At 44.8% G+C, this 25,118-nt stretch overlaps 1 protein-coding gene across 12 annotated transcripts in view; it reads right to left on the bottom strand.

Moving 5' to 3' along the window:
* Positions 1-15,971: 15,971 nt before the first annotated feature.
* The window catches only part of SOX5 (SRY-box transcription factor 5), a 595,693-nt gene continuing 586,546 nt past the window's right edge, over positions 15,972-25,118 (bottom strand). For all 12 annotated transcript variants that reach the window (XM_063155718.1, XM_063155717.1, XM_063155723.1 and 9 more), the window contains one exon: positions 15,972-21,360. In XM_063155718.1, the coding sequence (XP_063011788.1) occupies positions 21,057-21,360 (304 nt within the window). In that variant the 3' untranslated portion in view covers positions 15,972-21,056. The remainder of the gene's footprint in view (positions 21,361-25,118) is intronic.

Below are 25,118 nucleotides of genomic sequence, written 5' to 3'. Positions count from 1 at the left end.
ATATCTGTGTACCTTTACATTGTTCCCACATAACATTAATGAAAAAAGCCCACAGTGAATAAAAGGAAATGTGCTTCTCCTGCCTTTCATAGAGGTATTAGTGCCTACTTCGTATTTTAAAGGGTTTCTGCGCTGGTGGGAGCTGTGTCTGTCCATCCTTGCTGAGCCATTCCGTGCAGACACTTTGCTCCATGAAATGCAGCCCAGACTGAGGCACCACCATCATCAGGAGCAAAATGCAAACTTGTCATGTGCAATTCTGACAGCAGAATGGAAATGCTTGGAAAAGATGATTATCTATTGAAATATATATAGTCCAGAGGGCAAATGTTCATCCAACATATTGACAACCAACACGCAGCATCTTTCACGAGTGCTGTCTCTGCAGTTCCCTCCGTGGCTCCGGATGTCGCAGCATGTGCACAGGGCATTATTTCTCCTATCAGCCCAAATCCTGACACTGTCAAGTGCCATTGCTCTGCAGACTCTGCAGATGAAGACATCTCACAGTGGGTGACAGCAGTGCCTGGGATTCGTGTTCTGCACGACACTCTGCTAAGCCTAAAGTTCAAATGAAATTTGTTTTGTTTTCTTTTTTTTTTCCTTTATTTCTCCTTTTTTGCCAAAGCATTTCCATTAGCAAGTCAGTGCTCTTTTAGCTCTTTTCCTAAGACAGCCTGGAAACTTTCTGAATTAACTTTTCCACACCAAAGTCTGAAGCCCAGATGAAACAACACTGTACAGTCATTGCTTTTTTTCTTTTGCTGCAGCCGCATGTAACTGTGGCAGAAAAATTATTAAAACAAAGTGAGGCTGTCTGACTTTAAAGTGGGTTTAATTTCTTTATGAGCTTTTTCTAGCATTTGATTCATAATTATTTTATTTCATGCTCTCATCTTATGGGAACTTGTCAAAAAGCTTTTGAAATCTTAATAAGTAGGTTCACAGGGTCTTCTTTGGCCACAGCTTCCCTAACCTTTTCAAAGAAGACAGAAAGCCTTTAAATTAAGCTGATCTGCAGGCAGATAATTTTTGTAGTCTCAGAAAATAACTGTCTTCTGCAGTTTGGGCTATTCTTTCAAATATAAACATTCAAAAAATAAAAATGGAACAGCTTTTAATGCAATCTGTGTTTACTTATACCAGTTAATAAAATCACATAATACAACTTGGTATTGTGTTAATGCTTTTTGCTATATGCAAACCCTATTAATTGATGTTTTACACTGTTATAGCACTTGTTGTGCAGCCCGGAGGAAGAACAACTCTTGATTTTGCTAACACAGTATTTACCAAAGCTGTAAAAAACCCCTTTGGAGACAGGGAAATGTAAAAGGTTATTGAAGAGGATTATTTGCTTTGGTTGGCATTGAGGTGCATGAATTGGGGCTCAGGATGCCAGGGGAGAGAGGAGTTTGGGAGAGCCCAGGTCTGTTTTCATGCAGCCCTGAGAGCGCATGACACCTCAGCAAAGAGAGGGGAGCAAAACTGATGTTTGTCCCCTTTAGATATCACAGGAAAAAAATCAATATATTAACCAACAACTTGTAAAATTTAACAAACACTAAATTAACAAAGCAAAACCATTACAGACCTTAAGGATCGACCTGTTCCTACCTGCCTGCCATGGGCTGGGACACCTGCCACATGAACAGGTTCTGGCCTGGAATGGGGCAGCCTCCCAAAATCCAACCAGGGAGGAATTCTTCCTCTTTCTGAAGTAAAAATTATTAATAGTAAAAAATATTCCTACACCCAGCTGCAGCAAAATAGCAATAGTCACCTCAGAACAGACCAGTATCCAAGTCACAGGAGCAAAGGGGTAGGGAAACTTTGCACACCAAACCCCTGAAGAGCGTGGGGGTCACCTAAACCAGGTTTAAAATGCCTGTTCAGTTCTGATGCCACTTTCTGCAGTGTGGATTTTGAACCAGCAAGAGTTAAGCAGGCTTCTCTGAAATGCAGTGTGAGTCTCATTTAAATGCACACTTGTGCTGAGCAGGGCTTGAGAGCTCCTGAGAACCTCTGGTGGCAATGATGTACCCTGACCTGTTACCTTGACAATTTTCTGTGCCCCACCATGCAATTCATGTGTGGAACCACTGGCAACAATTACAGGAGCACTGGGTGAGATATAAACCATGCAATGTGACAGCTAAATGGCAGTTTTATTTGTTTATCTTGAAGAGTCCTTATTTAAAAGCCACTCTGCACTTTCTTTCTGCAATTGTCACACTCAGCATCCACTGGGATCTGTGCTGTGACTGGGATCTTCAGCTGGCATGTTGGACTTGCTTCAGTTCTTAGAACAAAAGGATAATGCCCTTTTAAAGTATAATAATTCTCTGTAAAGACACCAGGGTATCCCATGGATAGTTCTGGTGGGCAGCTTCCCACCAAATGTTTGTTTTTACACTTAGAGCACACAATCACAAACATCTGGGCGCACTGTTCACTGACTGCTGCTCAGTATTCTCCTGCCAGCCCAGCTCAAGGGTTTAGGAAAAGGAATGGCCCAAACCATGCTATCTTATACACCTCCTACTGATTGACTCCAAGAACATTTAAGATCTGTGTTCTACCACCTAGACCTCAGAACAGCCAGCAGGGCAGTGGGAGCAACAGTTGTGGTCCAGCCCTTTGAAACCCTTTAATTTTAACACCACAAATAACCAAAGTGTGCCCAGAAAACCTCTGTGAGATAGTTCTGGCTGAATGGCACAGCCCTTCCACAAGTTAAAACCGCCGCAAATTAAAAATCACCCATCTACATTTTGGGTTACCAGAATATTCTGGGTACCTTGAGCAAACACAAATTCCTATTTGTGCCACAGAGCACCATTGTCCCAGAGCTAAGCACACCTAGAGATCTCCAGCTATTCACTGTTATGTGCAAAGTACTGGTAGTTTCCCTCCCCTTTTGTCAAGGGCTCCTAATCTCTTAGCAGATAAGGATTTGGCATCTCCAGAGATAAGACACAGACCTGTTCTAATTCTGCTCAGCTCTGTGTTCTATGGTGAGGAGTAAATGAATTTTGCAGCTCCAGATCAGAGATGAGGTGAGTGGCAGCAAGACAACCACGGGATTTTTACATCAAGGCATTCTTGTTCTTTAAATATGCACTCCATGAAAAATACAAGTGTTGCCTTCAGAGCAGTGATCCATGCTTGCCCAGATGTCCTTACCTGGAAATGTGAGTGTCCTGGACAGTTCCTGTGTGCTCATGGCCTGGGACCTGTGCAGCCCATGGGCAAGCTCTGATTAATCTGCATTAAACACAGGATGGAGCTTGAACTTCTGCAGGCACACCAGTGAGCATCAGCCAGGCTGCTAGGCTGTGTGTCTAGGCTCAATGTTCAAGCTGAGCACTTGAAATCTCATCCTATTGGTAATATTCCTTCTTGCAAGTAACCCTCCATAGGAAAAAAATTATCCTTTGCTGTTTTAGATCTTATGGTGCCTTCCTGGGTCATAACAGAAAGCAAGAAAAAGAAATGCAGCATTAGATGAGGAAGAAACACTGAGGAAAATGCCCAAATAAGATGGACAGACAGAGGGATTGACAGTGAGGGCACACTCAGCTCCTGGAGGCACTGATGGAGCTCCCAGCCCTGGTACTTCCCAGACTGCTGACACAAATATTTACCTCTCCAAAAGGCACATTTGCTTTAGCTCTCTCAGTCATAACTTCAACACACACAGTGCTCAAGCTCCCTTCCAGAAGATATTGGTTCCAAAGAAAGTGGTGGAGTTTTCTTTTCATTTTTTTTTGTTGGTTTTTTTTTTTTTTTTTGGTTAGTTTCTGGATTTTTGTGTTTTTGGTTTTTTTTTTTTTTTTTTTTTTGGAAAGAATAGACAAATTTTTTAGGCTGTGGGGCAATGAGAGCGAGCAAGCTAAATAAATTAATTTGAGAAACAAATTGTGCTAAGGGCAGGGGGGAGCTGACAGATAAGCAGCCATGGTAAATCCATCTGGAGGGAGGACAAACGAGCACAACTTGACTCCCGTGCAACCCCTGATCTATTTATAGGGGGAAGAGCTGGGAAATGAAGTACCTTTCAACAGCCCTTTAAGTCAACAACTGAAATGAATTGCCTTCACTTTCAGGCTGCAGTGCTGGTGCAGGCAGCACAGGAACGGCAATTCCACACTCCCAGAACAAACTGGAAAAGGGAGATGGAGCCTCAGCAGGAGAGGTGACCCCAGCCATGGGCTCCTGCCAGCCCCACCAGGGCTCCTCAGCTCTGGGGCAAACCAGGGGCTCACATGGGAACTGAACACATCAGAATAAATCACTTGGTTCCTCTGCCTTTGCTGAGCTGATCTAATAAAGCCACAATTGCATTTCAACCCCTTCTTCCTATTGTTTAACTTAACATTGCTTCCTATTGCTTAACTTTTCCTATCGTTTAACTCTTCTTTTGGACTGAAGGTCAGGAAACCCACCAGCTCTGGATTTTTCTCCCTCTGCAGAGCTGGGTGGCATCCCTGCTCTCTGAGTGCTTTTGCATTCACCAAGACATTTATCTCCATCCAATGTCCCAGCCAACAGAGAGCAGGGCTGCAGGGCCAGCAGCCAGGGTGAGGGACCAGCCCTCACCTCCAGCCCAGAGGGTTCAGAGCTCCATTTTCCACAGGTGAGGGCTGAGCCACGCTCATGCCAGCACTGTCTGCAGCCCAGCTTTACACTGGGGGTTTTTTCTTATATTATATTTTTCTTATATTATATTTTTCTGCAGCCCGAGGAAACACAGGCTGGACACAAAATAAGATCTTTTTTCATTTGCCTGTTAACTGAGATCTCTTTTGATTTTCCCCTCAACCTGCAGTGGGAAGGAAAAGATTGTCTGCCAGCCTAAGCCTACCTCAGATCCACCAAGGAACCCTTAAAATAAATGCTGGTAAACACGGGGTATGTATGTGCTTGTTTGTATGCTGTGTTTGTGAGAAGTTTTGAATTCTCTCCCATTGTTTGTAAATATTCTATAGAACTCATCTGTTTTTATGTATTAATTTGTATGTGTTCGTGTATCTTCTGGTAGCAACCTGTTTTATGGAAACATTTTAATAAAAATCTGTGAACATGAGGAGAAGTAGAGCACAATACAGATGCACAAACACTCCCTGCATGACTCTGGGGGAAAAAAAAAAGTGTACAAGGAATTCACACATCATCTAAGCAGAGAAATGTATAAAGCAGAAACGCTGCAGGGGCTGAGTGTGTAAATGCAGGCTGAGCATGAACAGCCCTGCTGTCACCCAGGTGTCCCTCACACCAGGGACAAGCCAGAGCAGGGAGGATGCTCCAGGTGAGCCCTGGGAAGCAGGAGGAGCAAGGGCAGCAGGCAGGGCTTTGGAGGGCAGGTGTCACAGAATTTCTCCTTGGGATTTCTCCTCCTGAGAAGCCTCAGGAACAAAATGCAAACAATGGTTATCTGCTGCTGTGGGATGCAACAGGTGCATCTGGGATTGGTCTCATGTGGTTGTTTCTAATTAATGGCCAATCACAGTCAGCTGGCTCAGACAGAGTCTGAGCCAGAAGCCTTTGTCATCATTCCTTGCTATTCTATTCTTAGCCAGCCTTCTGATGAAACCTTTTCTTCTATTCTTTTAGTATAGTTTTAATGTAATATATGTGATAAAATAATAAATCAAGCCTTCTGGAACCTGGAGTCAGATCCTCATCTCTTCCCTCATCCAAAACCCCTGTGACCATGGTCACACACAAGCAGTGACCCTCTCCTTGTTGCTGGCCAGCTGGGTGATGTGGAAACCCCACATTGCCCCAGGCATAGCCCCCTGCCAGAGGGGAAATATTCCTGCTGTGCTTTCCACATCTCCCCCTGCACCTGGGGCTGAAAACCCTCCCAGGAAAGGGGGAGTGACCCCAAAGTTCACGGTGAGGAGAGTTTTGGAACACAATGGCAAGTTTCGTAAGGAAATGCCAGAGCTGTTTACGCTTCAGAGAAGGTTTTGGACACGGTTCCACATCCAAGGTTAATAATAATGCTTTGGGTGCAGGAGTCATGGAGTAAGTGAAAAGTTGGCTCAGAAGTTAATGATGAAGGATGGGGAAACAAAGAAAATAAGTGATATGAGATGAATTATGGCAGGAGGGACTGTAAACTGAGCAGAAACTATTGCATGAAGACAGAGAAGATTGCAATCACAGCAAGGCTAAGAGATAAATACAAGCCCCTCAGCATGCCTGTTTCACATCCATCTGTGTGTGCCATGAAACACTGGAGTGAGAAAGAAAAAAAAGGGAAGGCCAAGGCTTTGGTCAGAATAAGTATGTATCTGTTTGAAAAAAATCTATTTGAACTTCTGCCCAGGGCTCAGAATGAAACCATCTGCACCATTTACGAGCTTCACGCAGTTAGGTAATATTTTGGTTTGCTTTCCAATTCCTGGGTGATAACAGAGGTGATACACGAAGTGCTCTACGTCCCCTTGTGCCACAGCCCATGTCACAGTTGAGAGAGCCACAAGTACACAGAGTGTCCCCACACAATTTATGGAAGATTCACCCCAAACACAGTAACACCATATTTCTTCAGAAGGCTTCAGTCATGCCCACGTGCAAAATAACACCAAACCTCTCCAGAAGGCTTCACCCCAAGCACAGGAACACCAAACCTGTTCAGAAGGCTTTGGGCACCTGCCCACACAGAGTAACACCATTCCAGCCTCAGAAAGCTTCACCCTAAACCCCGTAACTCCATATTTCTTCAGAATACAATAACACAGTAACACCTTACCTTTTCAGAAGGTCTCAGTCGAGTGCACATGCAGAGTAGCACCTTTGCACTCCAGCAGGCTGCAGCATCTGCCCTCCCTGTCCCCAGCCCAGGCTTTGATGCCCTGCTGCTGATGCCCTGCCCGTGTGCCCTCTGTGCCCTGCATGGCTGTTACTGCCAATGCTGCTCACCTGTGGGCACAGCTGGGGCCAGCTGGGGCTGATGGGGCACAGCTGGGGACAATTGGGGCTGATGGGGCACAGCCCACCCCAATCACCCCAAACTCTGTGCACCTGTGCTCTCCCACCTGTGCTGGCCCTGGGGAGCAGGGCTGGGATTGCCCATCAGTGCTCAAGGTGCTCACACACCTTTGTTCCCAGCTGTTCATGACAGCAGCTAAGCTGAAGGGTTTTGCCTCCACTGAAACCCCCAGCTATGAACATTTACACAAATTCTCATTATATTTCAGGTCCCATCAACACAGGGTTTGTGAAAAACTCTTTTAAAAAATGTTAGCTTTAAAAGGTAGAATAGGCAGATGATTAAAAACCACTCCACCCTCCACCAATCCACTTTAAACAATAACTAAAATGCTTTTGGAAAAAAAAAAAAGGAAAGTAGCTGAGAATGTAAAAAACTTTGTTTCTTTGTTTGCCATCATAGACGATGTCATTTTGTTAAAGGAGTTCAATCTCTGCAGGCCAAGGCACGAGTTCTGAGATCTGTAAGTGCATGGGGACATTCCAGGAGGATGGAATGGAGCCCCAAACACCCATCGTGAAGGCATGAAATGGTTAAAGGAGTGGCAGCCAGCAGTGCTCAGAGCAGATGAATGAAGCCACCGCTGCCTGTTGCTGGGTCATGGTCACCTCTGGAAAAGCAGGAATTTTTGTGCAGTAAAAAGCCCTGCAAAGATGTTGGTTTTGGTTCCTTTGGAAGGGGTCTGTTGGAAGACACAGGGAATGTCCCTTTCCAAACCTACATGCTGTTTTTTTGTCTTTTTCTCTCCCCCAGAAGAATCCTTACAGCACACAGTCACTTTCCAGGCAGGAGGGAAAATAAAGTGCCCACAGCACGTGTCCCTTACAGCAGGGTTAATCGGGGGTTACTCCGTGGTGTAAATCCCATCCAGGTGAGGCCAGAGGGGTCTCAAAGAATGTGACAACAGCAGCTTTCATCCAGTGACCACTGGTGGCCCCTGCCCCATGGGTTTTCAGGGATCAAAGCCCGTGTGGAGTCAGACAGTAAAATAAAGCTGCAGCCTTTCTAGGCTGTGTCCCAGCACGGTAATTCTACTACAGCATTACTCCAAGGTCCTCTGAGTAGCTGCGTTTAATAATGCTTTCCAGCAAGGTTCCATTTATAAACACTTCATTATTAATAAAGCATGGCAATTTGTAGCATGCATAAGAATTATTTATATTCATGTGCTAAGCAAGCCCATAGATTTAATAATATTGACGTCTTGTAGCAGGCGTTGTAACAGCTTGTCACAGCATCATCTGTTCAGCATTTCTTACTAATGCCTTTCATAGCAGGCCTCAGAATCATTTGTTAAAGGATGCAGCTGCATCTATTAAGCCTTTCATAAATATGAATAGCACATTTTCTAACATGGCACCATATATTAAATTATTACTGGGTGTTCTAACTGGAAACAGAATTTCTCCTTCTCACTTTTCCCCTCTCCTCGTTTCCTTTTTTCCTCTCCTTTTCTCTCCCTGTCTCTGCTCCCTGTTCCTGGTAAAACACCTTGGAGTGCTGCTGTGCACCCTGTACAAAATACACAGCTTGTGCTTTGCACAGTTCACTTTTCCACTTTATTCCTATTCAGGCAATGCCTCTTTTTGGGTCTTTCCCCCTCCTTTCCTTCTTCTGCCAAGTAAGGTAAAATTGTAGTGCACTGAAATGTTACTGGAGATTACATTCTTAATTGTGAATTTCCTTGCTTTTGTAAGTTTGCCTCAGATCCTTAACATTTTAATGCATTTTTTTTTAATGGGAATTTCCATGCTATTTTAACTCATTAGTCATGGGCTATCATTTTTCGATATAATTACTGTAATTTCACCAAGTGACATAATTACAGTAAATACTTTGAGTAATTACTATTCATATGGAAAAAGATATCTGGAGGTGTAATAATGTCATACAATAAAATATTTATGATGTGTAAGGACAAATTATGATGACATATTTACATCACACAGCGGCGTGACAACATTCCATGTTTGCCTTGGGCGAGGATAACGACACAAAAAATGAGTTTTCAGTGATGTCATCTCTTGGTAACTTTACAAAGAGTTGCTCAGCATCGAGGTACAGCAAATTCAATAACTTAATTTATATGTATATATTTAAATATAAATACGTATATTTATAATTTAATTTATATGTATATATTTAATTATAAATAGTGCAACCCCAATATAAATATAATTTATATTTATATATTTAAATCTAAATAGTGTGACCCCAGTTTGCCCAGATAATCCTTTTCCACAAACCTGGAAGAAAACCACAGCAGAATTGGTGTTATTCTCTGTGCATCTGTGAATCCTAACAAAGCCATCCAGTGCAGAGAAAAAGTAAAAGAGCTGGGTTTGGGAACAGAGAAACCCTTCAGGGAAATCCCAGGGAAATGGTGCCAAAAGCTGTCCTGTTTGGGATATTTGGGATTTGCCTCCTGCTAGCATCAGGTGTCAGCAGTGCCATTCCCTCGTGCAGCAGGGAAGCAGCAGACCTGGCTGCTAAGGGCAAAGCAAAACCAGCCCACTTCTTTTGTTAAAAAAGAGGAATTCTGAGGATCTGGTAGGATTTTAAATCCACACTGTCTTTCTCTAATGAGTTTCAATGCCATCATTAAGACACAAAGCAAACATCTAATGCCACTTAACTATAAGCATAAGCACATCATACACAAATGTTATCATAAATACCTGTCATTTCTGCTTGCATAAATTCACAAACTGTTATTTCTGTAGGATGAGCTTGTTTTACAGACCTGCAGAGGTTCTGACTGGAGTCAGTAACCCAGTGCACTGTGGCCAATGTTCAATTGCTTGCCAGAGCCCCAGGCTAAGCAAGCAATTAAATCTTAAACCAGATCCTTGGAACTTGCAGACAAATCCAAAGACCAAGACCTAAAAAACTAACAAACTAAAAAAAAAAAAAAAAAAAAAAAAAAAAAAAAAAGAGAAAAAATTAGAAATCAGATGCTCAAGAGAGAATATTCTTGCCAGTAACATGACAGAGTCAAGTTAATTCAAAGTGATTCAAAAAGAGAGATGATTTATTTTATTTTTTTTTAGGATATTGCTGGCCAGTTCTGCATCCTGAATCTGATTGACATATGATACTGCTAGGCTGAATGAAGACATTTTGCACATGTTTTTGCTTTAAAGAGCAATTGCTAGGGGTAACACTGGTTACTCACAATGTGGAGACATGCCAAACTGTTTGGAGTTATTCTGAATGAGAGTGGATTGCTGGCTATCTCCTGCTTCAAGGTTTGTAGGGCTGGGTGCATTATTCAGCATTCCTGACATCACCATGTGAGCACATGAACTCAGAGAATTGGAAAAATAAATGGGAGGGGGACTCAGGTTCCTACCAGGTGTGCCCGTCACTTCTGTGAATGGCATTTCCACTGCAAGGGCTTGAATGAGCTCCTCAGCAGGCTTCATGGGAAGATCTTTGACTTTTATAATAATTTCACTGCAAAAAGTAATGTTTTGAAGTGCATTTTTGACAGGGGTTTTTGAACTTCTTTTCTTTCTAATACCCATCTCTTTCCTCTGCTGCCTTTAAACGTCTCCTGCAGAATTTCATTATTTTTTAACAATCTATACCTTTCAGAATATACTTTCCACATCTGGGGATTTTGGAATCATTTTTCTGAATGGAAGCTCCTCTGTCCCATGAGGTGTTGATGCAACATTGAGAGCAATGGCAAATTAGTCATTAATTCTCAACAGCAGCCTGTTAAGAGGCAAGCTTGGGTGGGAAAGTGCTTAAATCTGTGTCAGGATTTGGTCCCTCCTTTTGCTTGTTTGCTTGGTTTTCAGGCAGCACAGCTGATCCTCCTGTTCAGCCTGTTCACACCTCAGGGCAGCTCCAGGTTCCCTCAGCATCCCTTTGCATCAAAGCAGCAAAATACTTCCCAAGTTCTGTGAAAAAATCCCCAAAAAACCAGCAAAACATAAATCAAACTCGGAACACCTCTATCTGAACTATCAGCCTGTTCATTAGCGCACATGGCAAATTTCCCTGCATATATTTAATATATATATATATAATATCCTGCACCAAAAACCAGGGAATGGAGAGATGGGAATGCCCTGCACCAAAACCAGGAGTGAGAGATGGGAATGCCCTGCACCAAAACCAGGAGTGAGAGATGGGAATGCCCTGCACCAAAACCAGGGAATGGAGAGATGGGAATGCTCTGCACCAACCCCTCTGATGGTGGCTGGTGCCCACAGAGGGGACATTGCCAAGAGCCTTGGGAATAAACCCAGATCCTGGCAGCAGGCAGTGCCCACCAGGCCAGGAGCACTTGCTTCCAGTCCTTTCCAAAGCGTGGTTTGTTAGCTAGCTACTGAAACTTTAAGGAAGTCTAAATGCCTGTAAGTGAAACAAGGCAGAAGTCTGTTTCAATAAACTTCAAAGTGGCATTGAGGGGTTTTTTATGCATTGTATTTTGTGAAGGCATTTGCTTCCAAATTGTGTTAACAAAAATATGTTGTTTGACAGATATCATCTCGGCAGACAGGTTGCCTAATCTGTTTTATTGACAAATTGACTTATTATTTGATCAACTTGAATATAGTCTTCAAGATATACTTCCATTATAAAAAAGTACATGGAACAGAGAATAATGTGTTTAGTCCATCATCTGCTTTCAGCTGTCATTTAAACATTGGTGTGTCTGTGAGGAAAGAAAAAAGTTATCCAGTTGTTTTGATCGTGCTGTCAGAGCTGTCTGTATTGTCTGGGGGGAATGCCCATGTAATTTCTCCCTCCTTGATACGATAATATCTTGACCCTCCCCATTCAGCGAGAAGAAAGCAGGTTACCATGGCTCTACCCACCACCTACATGAAGTTTCACATTCTATCAGGAGAGAAACAAAGCGTCTCTGGGAGCCACAATCACTTATACTTCACTTCCTCTGTCTTCTCTTTCAATGGGACCGGGAAACAAAGTGAAGTTTAAAGGTTTCCCTCACTGCAGGCAGAAATGCTTTTTTTATAAAAAATTAAAATTCTGAGCTGTTGTGTTGCTGTCTTTTCATTAAGGGGGGCGGGGGTGGGCTGTTGGTTATGCTTATTTTTAAGCCAATAAGTTCCACTTGAAAAGTTTCAAAAGTATAGAGAACAAAAAGGAAGCAAGATCCACATGAATTCAGGTAACAAGGCAGATGTGACAGCTTTAAGGCACTGAGTGAATGAGGAGATCAGACAAGATTTAAACCTGGACCTACAGGAACAACCTGCTCCCTTTGGCTGCCTGCTCCTGAAACTTAACACCAGAAATGAATTCATACTGGGAGCAAGGCAGTCACTAAACAGAATTCCTCCATTTGGCCCATTTCTGGGCGTCACTCCCAATTTGTCTGTTTGCAATTACACTCACAGTAGGTGGATCAGCTCCACCAGAGATAATTAACCAGACCCCGTTTTGTGATAAAAAAATCCCTCTGGATTCCAGATAATTACCAGTATTGAAAATCTTAGCCCTTTAAAATCAAATGGAATAGACTTTTCATTGGGAAAGTAAATGCACAAACTGAATTAACAAACCCCTGAAGTTGTCAATACAAAGGAAAATTATTTTCTTCTTCTTGTTTAACTCAGTGGGTAAATATATCCTTAGAGAGAAGCTGAATAGGCTTTTGATGCACAAAAGCTGGGTTTTGATAAAATGAAGCCCCTAAAAGAAGCCCCAAATCCAAACAGTTGTGTTAAAAATATGGGAGCTCTGGAAGTGACAAGGAAATCAGAAACCCTGAGCTGCCCCATCCCTGTCTGGTTCAGCAGAGCACAGATCTGACTAATGGAAACCTGGCCACAGAGAGAAAAACACAAACCCAAGCCACCCACAATTTGCTCATCTTCGGGGTTTTTTCCTCCCTATTTTTTTAAACTGCAGACACTTAATGCCATGCTTGTCTGAGAGCTTTTCCTGTAGCTAATAATACTTTGCACTGTAGTGCCTTTAATCCAAAGATCTCAGAGTGCTTTGCAGGCATTAATGAATTAAACCTCATAACACCCCTTTGAAGTAGGCATTATTAGAGCAGCCTTAGAGATGGGCTGAGCAATTTTCCTGAAGTTGTACAGCAAGTCCCTGACAGAGTCAGGAATAGCTGCTCAAGTCCTGCATCTCAGCTGCTGCTGCAACCACCCTGCCATCCTCCCAGATTAACTCCCTTAAATCATTTTCATTTTAAATAATTACTTTGATTTACTGACTGCATTTAAGCCGTGTCTCTGTTAAATACAAGGGGAGGCATGGATTTATCTGTGCTGGGGGAGGCACTCGGTGCTGTGGGGGCTGTGCTGAGGATGTGGAGCTGAAGGGACACAAATCCCGGGTGGGGATGCTCTGGGGGGGCACAGGAGGGGCTGGGCAGGGCTGGGCTTCAGCCCCATCCCCAGGCAGCCCCGGTGAGCCCTGCCCAGGGCTGGGACCCACCTGAGCACAGGGAATGACAGCAGCATCACCCGGGGGGCTCATTGCACCAAAAAGAGTCCTTATGGTACAGCTGTGCCCTCGCCACACATCTGGGGACACACCAGCCCTCCTCCTGGCCTTGCTAAGACTGAACACCCAGTGGGGATTCAAACCAAGCCCAAACCATTCTCAAAAAGCCCTTGAAACTTGAATTGCCACGCAATGCTGGCAGAGTTTGTGCTGATTCCTGCTTGTAGTTAGGTTCTCAGTGATGTGGGTACCATTCCACTGTCCTTTAGGCCCAGCTCTGCTGGGAGTCTCCCTGCTTGAAGTGCTTTAGGTTTTTGTGGAGAGCTGCATTTGGCTTTAACCTCTTCCTAAAGGCTTGGCCTCCCCAAGGAAGGGGTAGAGGCCATGCCTGGTTTTGGCTTAACTAACATTCCATGTTGCCTCTGACAGCATCCTGAAAGGTAAATGGCTGTAAATCTGTAAACAACCAACCCCAAAATCCAGAAATTATTAATCTCCCCAAGGAAGGGGTGGAGGGCATGCCTGATGTTGGTCTAACATTCCATGCTGCCTCTGACAGCCAGTTTAGGAGCGTCCTAAAAGGCAAACGGCTGTAAACCTGCAAATAACCAACCCCAAAATCAAGCCATTATTAATCTCATGTCAGGCAGTTCTCTCTGAAAACCCCCTCACATCCTCCTCAGCCCTGTGGAACTGAGTTTGTGGGGTGTCCAGGGCTCTGAGCAGCATCTCACCCGAGCCCGGCCAGGGGTGCTGCAGGGCTGGCTTCTCCTTCCTGGCTGTGGCCAGCAGCGATCCCTGACTGCAGGGCCCCAGTGCCCCTGTAACACCACAGGAGCACCCCAGGGACTGAAAGGAGCGACTCCAGCTCTCTGGCTGCTCTCAGGCAGCAGATTCTGAGATCAATATGCTCAAGGCCTGTCTGTCCCTCTGCAGAACGTGCTGTCCCCTGGCTGGCCCGACAGACAGACAGACAGACAGACAGACAGACGCTGCCTGCTCCATGGCCCGCTGCCTTGCTGTGCAGTGCTGAATGTTGATCCCCAGAGCTCCGTGCCCTGCTCCCAGCGCTGCCGAGCCCCGAGCTGGGCTCCTGGGGAGGCACACGCGCTCCCACAGCCCCTGCTGCCGCTGGGGGGGCTCCTCACTCCCTTCTGCGGAGCTAATTGGCACGCGTCTCTCTTTAAAATAGTCTAATGTCACAATTATCCTCATCTTCTTCCTTCCTGCTGCCGGCAATTGCTGCAGGGTTTCAGAAGTTTTTGAAAAAAAACCCCAAGCGAAACCCTGTCAGAACTTGTCTGGGGAGAGAACTTGTACCCCTCCCAAGGCTGGGCCATACCACTTAAGGACACCAAAACTTTTATTTCACTTCAGCTGCACACTCAGGGTTTAACTAGCTGTCATTCCTGGTTTTGCAAAGCTCAGCCTTATCCACAAACATATTACAGTTTAGATGTATCCTTAGCTTAGATTGTCTCAGCTTTTCTCCTTGACACTTTTCCACCACAGGTGTAGGGAACGTTTTTGCTTGTGCCTGGTACCAGCCCCACCAAAAGGGAAAACAGAAGAAAGAAAAAAGAAAAAAAAAAAAATGTTCTAAGTCACTCCATCTCACCTGCTGCTCCAGGTGGACAGCATGGGCCATGGCAGCAGAGAAGGGCTCCCTACATCACATGTTGCTGACAGTCCCAGAAAAAGGGATTCTGAGGAGTTACAGCATCCCGACTTTACTAGCCTGAGCCCCATCACATTGTTCTCTCAATCCCATTCCCATGCCACTGCCAGGTGCCCTGCAGGTGCCCTTGGCTGTCTCAGGAGCTGCCAGAGCAGATCCCTGGTTTGCTGATGGGAGTTCCAGGTGCCACCTCAGTGACAGGACGAGCACAGAGCCCGGCCTGGCACAGCACAGCAGTGGGGACGGGTTCATAGGCTCTCCTCCTGCTTCCCCAAATATTGCCTTTTCCCTCCAGGAAATCTGGAACCACAGAGTGGCATCTGTCAAGCCGTAGGCACTTGAGAGTAAGCACCCATCAGAATAACTTACTGTCAAAACCAGGTACAAATTCATTTCATCCCACTTGGTGCCATATGCTGCTGTCAAAACTCCATGAACTGTTTAGGCAGCATGTTGGGACATTGTGACTAACTCTGAGCAGAGCTATTTTTTCTGTGGCTCGGTGTCCCTGTCTGTCATTGGGTATTCCCTGGGCACAGCAGGCTCAGGGGGAACCCAGCCTGGGCAGTTTCAAACCCCTGCCCATCACCCTGCCCCTCGTCCTGCCCTCTGCCCTGGCCACTCTGCTCGGGACCAGCTCCTCTCTGCTCTGACACAGGGTTTGAAAGGTGGGGTCATTTCTGCCCTGAGCTTTGATGAAATTCTTCAATCCTGGAGCAGCCTGCTAAGCTGAGTCCAAATCTCATTTTCTGCCGCTGGAGCCCAGGTGTTTTGCTCTCCTGGCAGGAAGGCTGGCCAGCAAGCCCTTTGCTGCAAGAAGTGGGAAACAGACCACAGGATAGGTAAAGAACACATTTGCTGTTTTATTGGTGCCTTGCAGGGCAGTAATACTGAAAAAGGGGAATGCAAAAGAAACAAAAAACCCAAAAACCAAAACCAAAAACCCAGGATGGTGGCGATCCACATCGTATTTTTTTTAAAGAGTACATCAACTCCTGTTTTTTTTCATTTATTGTGGCATGAATGATAACATAAAACCAAAACATGAAAATATACAACTTATATTACACTATGTGTTATGAACAAAATATAAATCTATAACTCTATGTTATATTTACATAATTATTTCTTTTATTAAATTTCAAGTGAGATGGTAGGTTGCACATACTTTGTTTTAAGCTCCAGGCATTTGATTGTCTCTATTTCTTTTCTATTTTCATTTCACTTGTAAAATCCAAAACGTTAGAAGGAGTAAGAGCTTTAGAGCCAATGGAGCTATATAAATACTGTTTCAGCAAACCAGTGACAAAAAACACTGGGGAGTAGAGAAATCAGTCAGTAGAAAAAACGAACTTGACACGTTCTTCAATCTGGGAAACTGACAAGTTAAGATAAAGTCGAAAAAATGTAAATATAAACGGAGCTAAACAGACAGCCCATGCCCTGTGGATTGAGGATACAGCGAGGGAAGGCAGAGTTCTCTGCAGGGTGGAGGGGAGCTCTACCAGCAGCGGTCACCCAGGGGTCCCTGTGCCCCACGCTGCCCCACGCCGCCTCGGGCAGCACACGGATCCCCGCTCACAGCCACGGAGCGCCGCTGCTCCTGGGGCCACCAGCGCGGGGGCAGAGCCTTCTTCGGGGACAGTAACAGCTCATCTCTTTGGATTAAAAGAAAAAGCTCTGAAAATGTGCTGTAAAAAGGTTAAAGACAATTTACTTCCTAAAAAATGATTTAATTAAAGGCAGTCTGCTGCAGTAACCAAATCTTTGAAATAATGTCTTCGAAGAAAGAATTTCTTCCATATGCATTCATAATAAGAGGATTTGGTTACAAAACTAATTAAATGCTATAATAATAGCTAGTGTTCTTTTCTGGGGGCCTGATTAATACAGCGGAACGGTTAGATAAAGATGTTAAATGCACTTAAAAATCCTATTTTACTAATATAAGGCATGAATAAATGGAAAAAAGGATATACTCTGTGTTATTTAATTGAGCTTAGAAGCAAGTGCCTCAGTTTTTGCCTTTCTTTTCCCCTTTTCCCCACTGCTGGAGATGCTGTTTCTCAAGCTCCCAGGTGCACGGTGGCTTCCCCCATCCAGGAGGAGGTGCCTGATCCCCTCCTGCCTCTCCAGCTCCCCGGGAACAGTGGAACAGAGCCCACCCTGGCATCAGGGCCTCCATGAGCTTCTAGGTTAATAAATCCTCATCTCTTCTAACCTGGTTTTTCTATGTGCTCCAGGGAACAGAGCCCAGGAAAAAAAAAAAAAAAAAAAAAAAAAAAAGAAAGAAGACAAGATAATTTTTATAAATGCATATTTTGCTTTTTTGTTTTTTTAGCGTTTTTTCCCCCAGAAAAGTCAAGAGGGACAGACAGTACCCTATTTTCAAATCTGATCTTCTACTGCTGAAGGACATGTGGGTGCTCATCCTTGGACCTCAAAAAACATTAGCAGGGGCACAAAAAGCATTTTGCTGGTTTGGAACCCCAGAGCCATTTCTGAAAAATTTATGTCTTCATCTTTTGGCCTCTTGATTTTTTTTTTACTTTTTAACATTTCTGCATCATTTTCAACATCCCAAAGGTGGAGGAGGGGGACAGTCTGCTACAGCCCCAGGGAAGGGCAGGCTGGGCATGGGAATGGGCATGGAATTGCCAGCCCTGGCTGGGGCAGGGGGACAGCTGGGCAGGGCTTTGTGTGACACCACTGTGCCAGGGACACCAGGATGGGGACGCCAGGCTGGGGACACCAGGCTGGGGACAGCGGGCACTGCCCATCCCCAGAGCCCAGGGACACCAGGCTGGGCACACCAGGCTGGGCACAGCTGGCACTGCCCACCCCTGGTGCCCCCAGCAGCCTCTCCAGGGCATCCAGGGCTGCAGCTTGGTCCCACTGAAGCCCAGGGACCCCTTCCCACCGAGCCCTTGCTTGCTCCAAGCCCCCCTGGCACCTACCTGGAGCTAAAACAAAGTGGCCCACAGTGACACAGTTAAACCAGAGAGTCTCTCAGCTCAGCTGTGGTGGAAATCGAGCATCCAGCAAATGTGTGGTGAACCCACAAGAGTCAGGAGTCATTTGTTCACAAAGACAGGGAACGAATTTGAAAGTTAAAAAAAAAAATAAAAAGGAGCAAATATCTGTTTTCACATTGTACATAGTAATGATATAAAAACAATTGTCTATTTTTTTTTCTTCCTTCTTATCCAAACAGAGTGCTTCAAAAAAATTGGCTCTAGATGACTGGTGTAATTAAATAACTAAAATGAGTGATGAGAGAGCAGAAGTTAATTAAGATTGAAAACAACACTCCCATTAATCCACTCCATCATAATAAACATCAGAAGTTGACATGGCTGGGGCCAAAATTAAAATAAAAGAAAGAGAAATGGTGTGAGCAGAAGAAGAAGCGATTTGTTTTCATATGTATATATATATATATTTATATATATATAAAAAGGTAAGGTGGGGAGGGGTATCCATTTTAAATAGCCTAACAGCTTCATTTGCTGCACTGCCAAATTAGAACAGAACAAAATAAAGTTAAAAAAGGGGGGGTGTAAATAAATTATACATAACTTACTAATCTGGGAACAGCTGACCATTATTATTATTATTATAATTACCATTCAACACTAGCAAGAAGAGGCAGTTCAACTGAAAAAAAAAAACCCCAACACAGTCATAAAATACAAACAGAAAAGAACCCTCTCTGACATGGAGGATATGATCAGCTACTCCAAGCATAATTTCAGAGCAAATCTTCTGAGAGAGAGAAAACAGAAAAGATTTTTTCTAAGCAGAGGTGGAAATCAAAACGGGGAAAACAGAGAAAAAGAAAAGAGATGTAGCAGGGTGCAACTGTCACATGCCCAAACATGGGAGTATTGTCCTAAGTGCTCAATGGCATTTGCTTTTTGCTTTGCACAGGTCTGCAGAGGTCAGGTTACGCTTCAAGTGGGATTGCAGAGGCAAAGAAAGGCATCCCCCCTCCCACCTGTCCTGTTCATGGTCCTGCACTGGCACCAAGGGCTGGATTTGCCTGACTGAGGGACTGACTGCAAAACCAGGGCTGCCAAGCAGTGCTGACAGGTTCTGTGGGTGCCTGGGCTGGGGTCTCAGCGCACTGAGCGGCGTGGGGCTGACTGTACAGGTCAGAGGGGATAACAACAGCACTGCAGCTCCCTCGGGGACAGGGATTTACTGGGAGGCAGCACGGAGCTGCCATCCTCAGCTGAAAAACAATTCAGAGGAAGGGTTTGCCCCAGCACGATGCCAAGGCCTTGCAGAGCAGCTCCCAGGCCCCTTCCTCGCGCTGTGGCTGCCCAAGGAGGGCAGAGCTGCCAAGCCATGGCAGTGCTCCACAACAAGAACGGGAATAGTTCAGCACAGAGAATGACATTTCAGCTGTGAGAGGCAGCAGTGAGGGAAACTCAGCACTGCACCGAGTTCCTGTAACCCCACCTGCAATTTGGAAATCTCCTCACAGCCATCAGCCTTCCTTCCCACACAAACATCCCAATAGTAAAAGAGGAATTTCTGCCAGTGCACAGGAGAAAAAGAAGTCAGTGAAAAAAAAAATTGCCTTTTGAATCAGAAATCAGCACTCAGCCACCCTGAAGGGACAAGTTCATCAGAACTGGGCCCAAGTGGTGGTAGCTTAATTATGCTCAGCACTTGGTAACATTTCCAGTGTCCCGTGCAGAACAAACCCCATTTTGGACAAGCCTTTTATGCTGTTTATGCTGCCACTTGAAGTGCAAACTAAAAGTAAAGGTTTCTTACAGACCAAGTCCCTTGGAGGGTGCAGGACTTAATTCTGGAACATGCTTTTTGCTCATGATAGTCCAAGATTATTCTTATTAGTACCATAAACACGCACACATGAAAATCCAAGACCATAAAATATTTTTTCTCTAAATTTCTTATGTCTCTCTCTTTTTTTTTTCACCTGAGAACAGCACCTACAGTTTCCTTTAAAAAGCAAAAGCAAAAGCAAAAGCAAAAATATATGTCTAATCTCACCAGCTGCTGGTATATCAGGTTCTTCAAGGGATTGTCTAAGATATAACCCTGTCCTAACTTCAGACAGAGCAAGAAGCAAATGAAAAGCCAAAGAAAAACAAAACAAGAAGAGACCAACCTATAAAAAGCAAATTGGACTAGTTCAGCGCTTTAGTACAAATTTGGCACTTGCTCAAAGACTCAGTATGGTGTGCAACTGATGAAGAGAAGTCCTCTCTTGAAAGGAAATGCTTGTTGGGGTTAACAGAAAGACTCCCCACTTCCTTCCTTGCCAGCCACGCGCACAGGCACGCACACACACACACTTCTGACCCAGATTTGACAGGGAGGAGGAGGAGGAGGAAGAGGAAGAGGAAGAGGAGGAGGAGGAGACAGAGGGGGTTAAAAGGAATTTTATCTTTTTTTTTCCTGTCAGGTGCATTACCAAAAAAAAAAAAAAAAAAATTATTTCTCTTTAAACTGTAGCACAAAACAACAAAACACATTCACAAGCCACTTGTTGGCACTGTGTACCTGAGTGAGAATTTCTAGAACATTGTAGAACAAACAGCCATAAAGTTTATTTGAAAAAAAAATAATAATAATAAAAGGTCAACGGGTAAGACTTCAGTGCTTGGGTATAGCAGCTGAATTACTGGCATTATTTTACCCATAGCTTATATCATTCTGTTGTTGTCATCGTCGTCTTCGTTTCCTTTCTTCTGAGCCTTTTTTCCTCTGATGCAGGCTGATGTCTATTAGTCAGCTGATGTCCCAACTAGTTAAGACTAACAGTTAAAGTAACAGTCAGTGTATGAGAAAGTTAATGTGCTTGGCCACTGGCAAGGATAAACCAGACGGGGCTTTATTGATTGATCCGTTTCCTTTCCTCCTTGGAGTCCCGCGGGCGAGCGGCGGCCCCGATCAGTTGGCCTGGCCCGCCATGTGGTTTTCACTGTCACTGCCATAGTCTGCATCGGGGTCCTCCTCCTCCTCGTCGTAGTCGTCATAGACGTCGCCGTTGGCCTCGTCGGGCTGCAGCTCCTCCTTGACGAGCGGCTCGTCGCCCTTGGGCCCGTAGGTGCCGGGCAGCGCGGGCAGGCCGGGCTCGGGGCTGCTGGACACGCTCGAGTGCTCCGAGGGCAGGTGTGGCGAGGGCATGCCCGCCATGGCGATGGCTCCCGGGTACACCACGCCCGCCGTGGCCAGCGGCAGCTGCGCCTGTTGCCTGCCGGGACAGAGAGCGTTGTTACGGCATGGGAAATGGAACTATGCGGATACGCGACTTCCTACGGTAAAACAGGGGGAACTTGAATTTCTGACTCCAATATTCATGGATTTCCAAAAGCGACAGCAAAACCTCTCCAATGACACTAAACTAACCAACAATCCAACAAATTTCTCCTCCTCCATAAAAAACCACAAAACAATAAATTGTTACATTAAGTACACAACAGCGGCAGCTGTGCCTGTTGCCTGCTGGGAGGAGAGTGTTGTAGAGGATACAAAATAAAACAACCCGGACACGCGACTTTCTACGGTAAAACGGAGGGAAGTTTAATTTCTGACTCCAATATTTATGGATTTCCAAAAGTGACAGTAAATTGAAAAATGACGGTGCCATCTCTCCAATGATACTAAACTAACCAACAATCCCGCAAATTTCTCCTCCTCCATAACAAAACTCAAAACAATAAATTACTTAATGTAAGTACATAAAAAATTTTGTTACAAAAATATAAACATCAAAAAACTTAAAAAAACTTAAAAAACCAAAACAACAGGAGGGAATGCAGGGGGTTGGAAAGCTGCATGGAACAGGAGGAGGGCGAGCTCAAGAGTGGGTACTCTTGGGCTTGCACAGGAATTCTTGCACAAGCATTCAAAACTCACCGAGCCATGCTCCACAAATAAATCCAAATTAATTCCACTGATAAGAAAACCCCACCTCTGAAAGCATCTCCAGCTGTACCTGAGCTACACAGCTTCAGCTTGCCTGCTTGTGAGGGAAACTTCCTTTCTGCATCAGCTTGGTGCCACCCAAAAATAAATATTGGACCAACTGTGGTCCAATTTAAAACCCATGTACTTTGAAAAGCTTCCTTTTAAAAAATCCAGCCAGCTATCAGGAGTGGACATTAGAGTCACAGTAACTAGACATCAACTGCCAACAGGAGAGAGGCCTAGGTAGACTGCACAGGATTGGGAAGGTGCTGCAGGAAAATGCCTCTGGGTGAGGAGAAAGCAGAGACAATGCTTCCTCCACATTCCTTCAGGGACCTGCTCATTACCAGGGAGAGGAACAGTGGGCTTTCCAGAGCCAGGATGAGTTTACAGGATGGGTCACTAAAGGCCTCCCACTGGAAGCTGAGAGTTTCCACTGGGAGCAGCCCTTGTGAAAAGCAGATTCTCTGAAGGAAGGTGGGGAAAGGCAAAAAACTGGGGAAAGGCAGGCTTAAAACGGAAGCGGGCATTACTGAAAAATAAATAAAAAGCAAGGAAACAACATGAGCATTTGAGAAAATTTCCTACAGGATGCATTTACACAGCGTCTAAGCCTCGGAAACCTGTCTGCAGTAATGAAAGAAGAATTATTCCAGGGCACAGAAATTCCCTCAGCATCAAGAACACTGGCTGTGTTATACCAGTGTTTGTTTCCCTGAGAAGCCTCAGAGCCCCGACAAGCCCAGGAGTTTAAAATTCATGCTGCTTTTGTTGCCTTCCTGCATGAAGTAATTCCATTGCAGTAATTCTGTTCAGTACATGCTGCACATTGTAATGTCATCAGCGGTGTGTCCATCTGCACTGAAAAGCCTTGCCACAGGAGACAGGGCAGAGTCTCTTGAGATGAACATTGTTAATTAAGAATGAAACCCTTCCCTGTTCCCCTGCCTGCCTGTGCCCTGGCTGCACAGTAAGCCTCACACAGCACAGTGATCCTGAAAGGCTCTCCTCTGCCAAGCAGCTTTATACTTGTTTGGAATTGCTTGCTGCATTTTCAGATGCTTCCTGCCTGCCATCCAAGCAAGGCCTCCATCCACAGAGCCCCTGTTTCCACGTTTCTGAAACAATCCAAGTTGTCTCAGCTGAAGATACAGCTCTTAAAGTAGGGAGCAGATCTAATTTGCATTTTATTCTTAATTCAGGAGGAAGGCTTTTGTTTTCTGGAGTCAGCATCCCTGCAACAAGATTCAGCACACTTAAATTGCTTTTAATATTTAACAATAGGAACACTTTGCACTTAAATGGTGCTTTTCAGAGTGCTTTTCAAATATTAAATAATTTAAGAAAAGTGTTTTCCCACCTCTATGGGATGCCCAGCCCAGAGGATCTTGCAGCAGTCCTCAGACATTAATGTATTAGGGCTCTCAGCAGGCCCTGCCTGACACACTACCACTGCAGATGAGGACACTGAAATAGGGAATATAAAAAATTCCCAATTCTTCCCACTGGGATGCCTCCAGCAGGGCCACAGCTCCTGCTAAACCAAGCACTTTCTGCGGTGCTCAGGCAGGAGCTGGGCTGGTGCTGGGGAGTTTAGCCCTAAATGACCTGTACTGGTGGGTGCACCCAAAGTCACCTAAATAACCCATCTAAAGCAGGAATGCAGGGCTGTGACTGGTGCCTGCAGCCACGGGCCACTCTGCCAGCTGCTTCCAGAAAGACTTCACCCTGGGTTCTGCCCCAGTGCAAATTACCTCCAAAATGGCTTGATTTCAATGTCAGCCCTGTTTGGAAAGCTGAATTTCTGTAGGCAGAATGTTACAAGGTTAATTTTTCCCCATGATGAGGCATGCATGTTAACCAGATAAGCAGCGTTTGGGGGGGGGCTCTGTTGCCACCTATTCTTTTTCCATAAGGCCTCCTCCTCTTTTTTAATCTCTTGATGCCAAATGTTGGCTGACTTCCCTGTGTTTGTTTCAGTGCTTACCACTGGGATCACTGGACCTGCCAGCACCACAGGGTTAAGCAGCTCAAATTTCTCTGCTGAGCAGCTTATTCTAACAATGCACACTGTAGCTGTTTAAAACACAGGCTGCTGACACTTAACAGTCACTGGATAGATGCTCTCTCCTTTATTGCTGCTTCCAGCCATTAACTGAAGAGATGTGCAACCCAGTTAATACCGAAAGGATTCCAAACTCAGATGAAACACAACACAAATTCCATTATTTCAGGGGGCTGCTCTTGTTGCCGGTTTTGCTGTTTTTTTTTTTTTGATCCCTGAGTAGCTTTTAATTTTCACACGTGAATACAGAAATATCGTGGAATATTTGGTTACTTCGGATTCTTTTTGATCTGCTGTAACCAACACCAAGGAATATCTGCAGAAGGAAAATATATGCTATTCTTCTAGGCATATTTTATTCTAATCATATCAAACTGATCTATTAGCTGTTTATCAGAACTGGCCTTAAAATTTCTGCTCAACAGAAAGCATTTAACTTGCTGGACTGTAAGACACTCCCAGGAAGGACAAATGAACAATGCAGACATGGTGGGAATACAGCTTGGCATCAATCAACTGAGCCATGTCCATATTCCAGCTCAAGTTCAGTGTGCTCAGCAGTCCTTTTGCAGACCACTTGCCACAGATCCTACTGAATACAAACTTCTTTTTTTGGCTTCTGGATCCTCAGGCACTACCACAGATTCCTCCAGATATTCTCTCTGAGGCCTCCTAATAGTTGTAAGGCTTTACTAGATGACTTATTTCTTCAACCTGGCCCTCAGCGACCTGGGCTCCATCTGCACTCCTGTCCCCAAAGCCATGCACAATTCCCTCTGGGACACCAGGACCATCTCCAACACAGGATGTGCTGCACAGCTCCTATTCTTTCTGTTCTTCATCTCAGCAGAGTTTTATCTCCTGACCATCATGTGCTACGACCGCTGTGTGTCCATCTGCAAACCCCTGCACTACGGGACCCTCCTGGGCAGCAGAGCTTGTGCCCACATGGCACACTTCTTTAGAAATAAGTTTCA

The sequence above is a fragment of the Melospiza melodia genome, chromosome 4 (assembly GCF_035770615.1).
Source record: "Melospiza melodia melodia isolate bMelMel2 chromosome 4, bMelMel2.pri, whole genome shotgun sequence".
In the NCBI taxonomy this organism is placed as follows: Eukaryota; Metazoa; Chordata; class Aves; order Passeriformes; family Passerellidae; genus Melospiza; species Melospiza melodia.
This window is presented reverse-complemented; position numbering and strand designations above follow the sequence as displayed.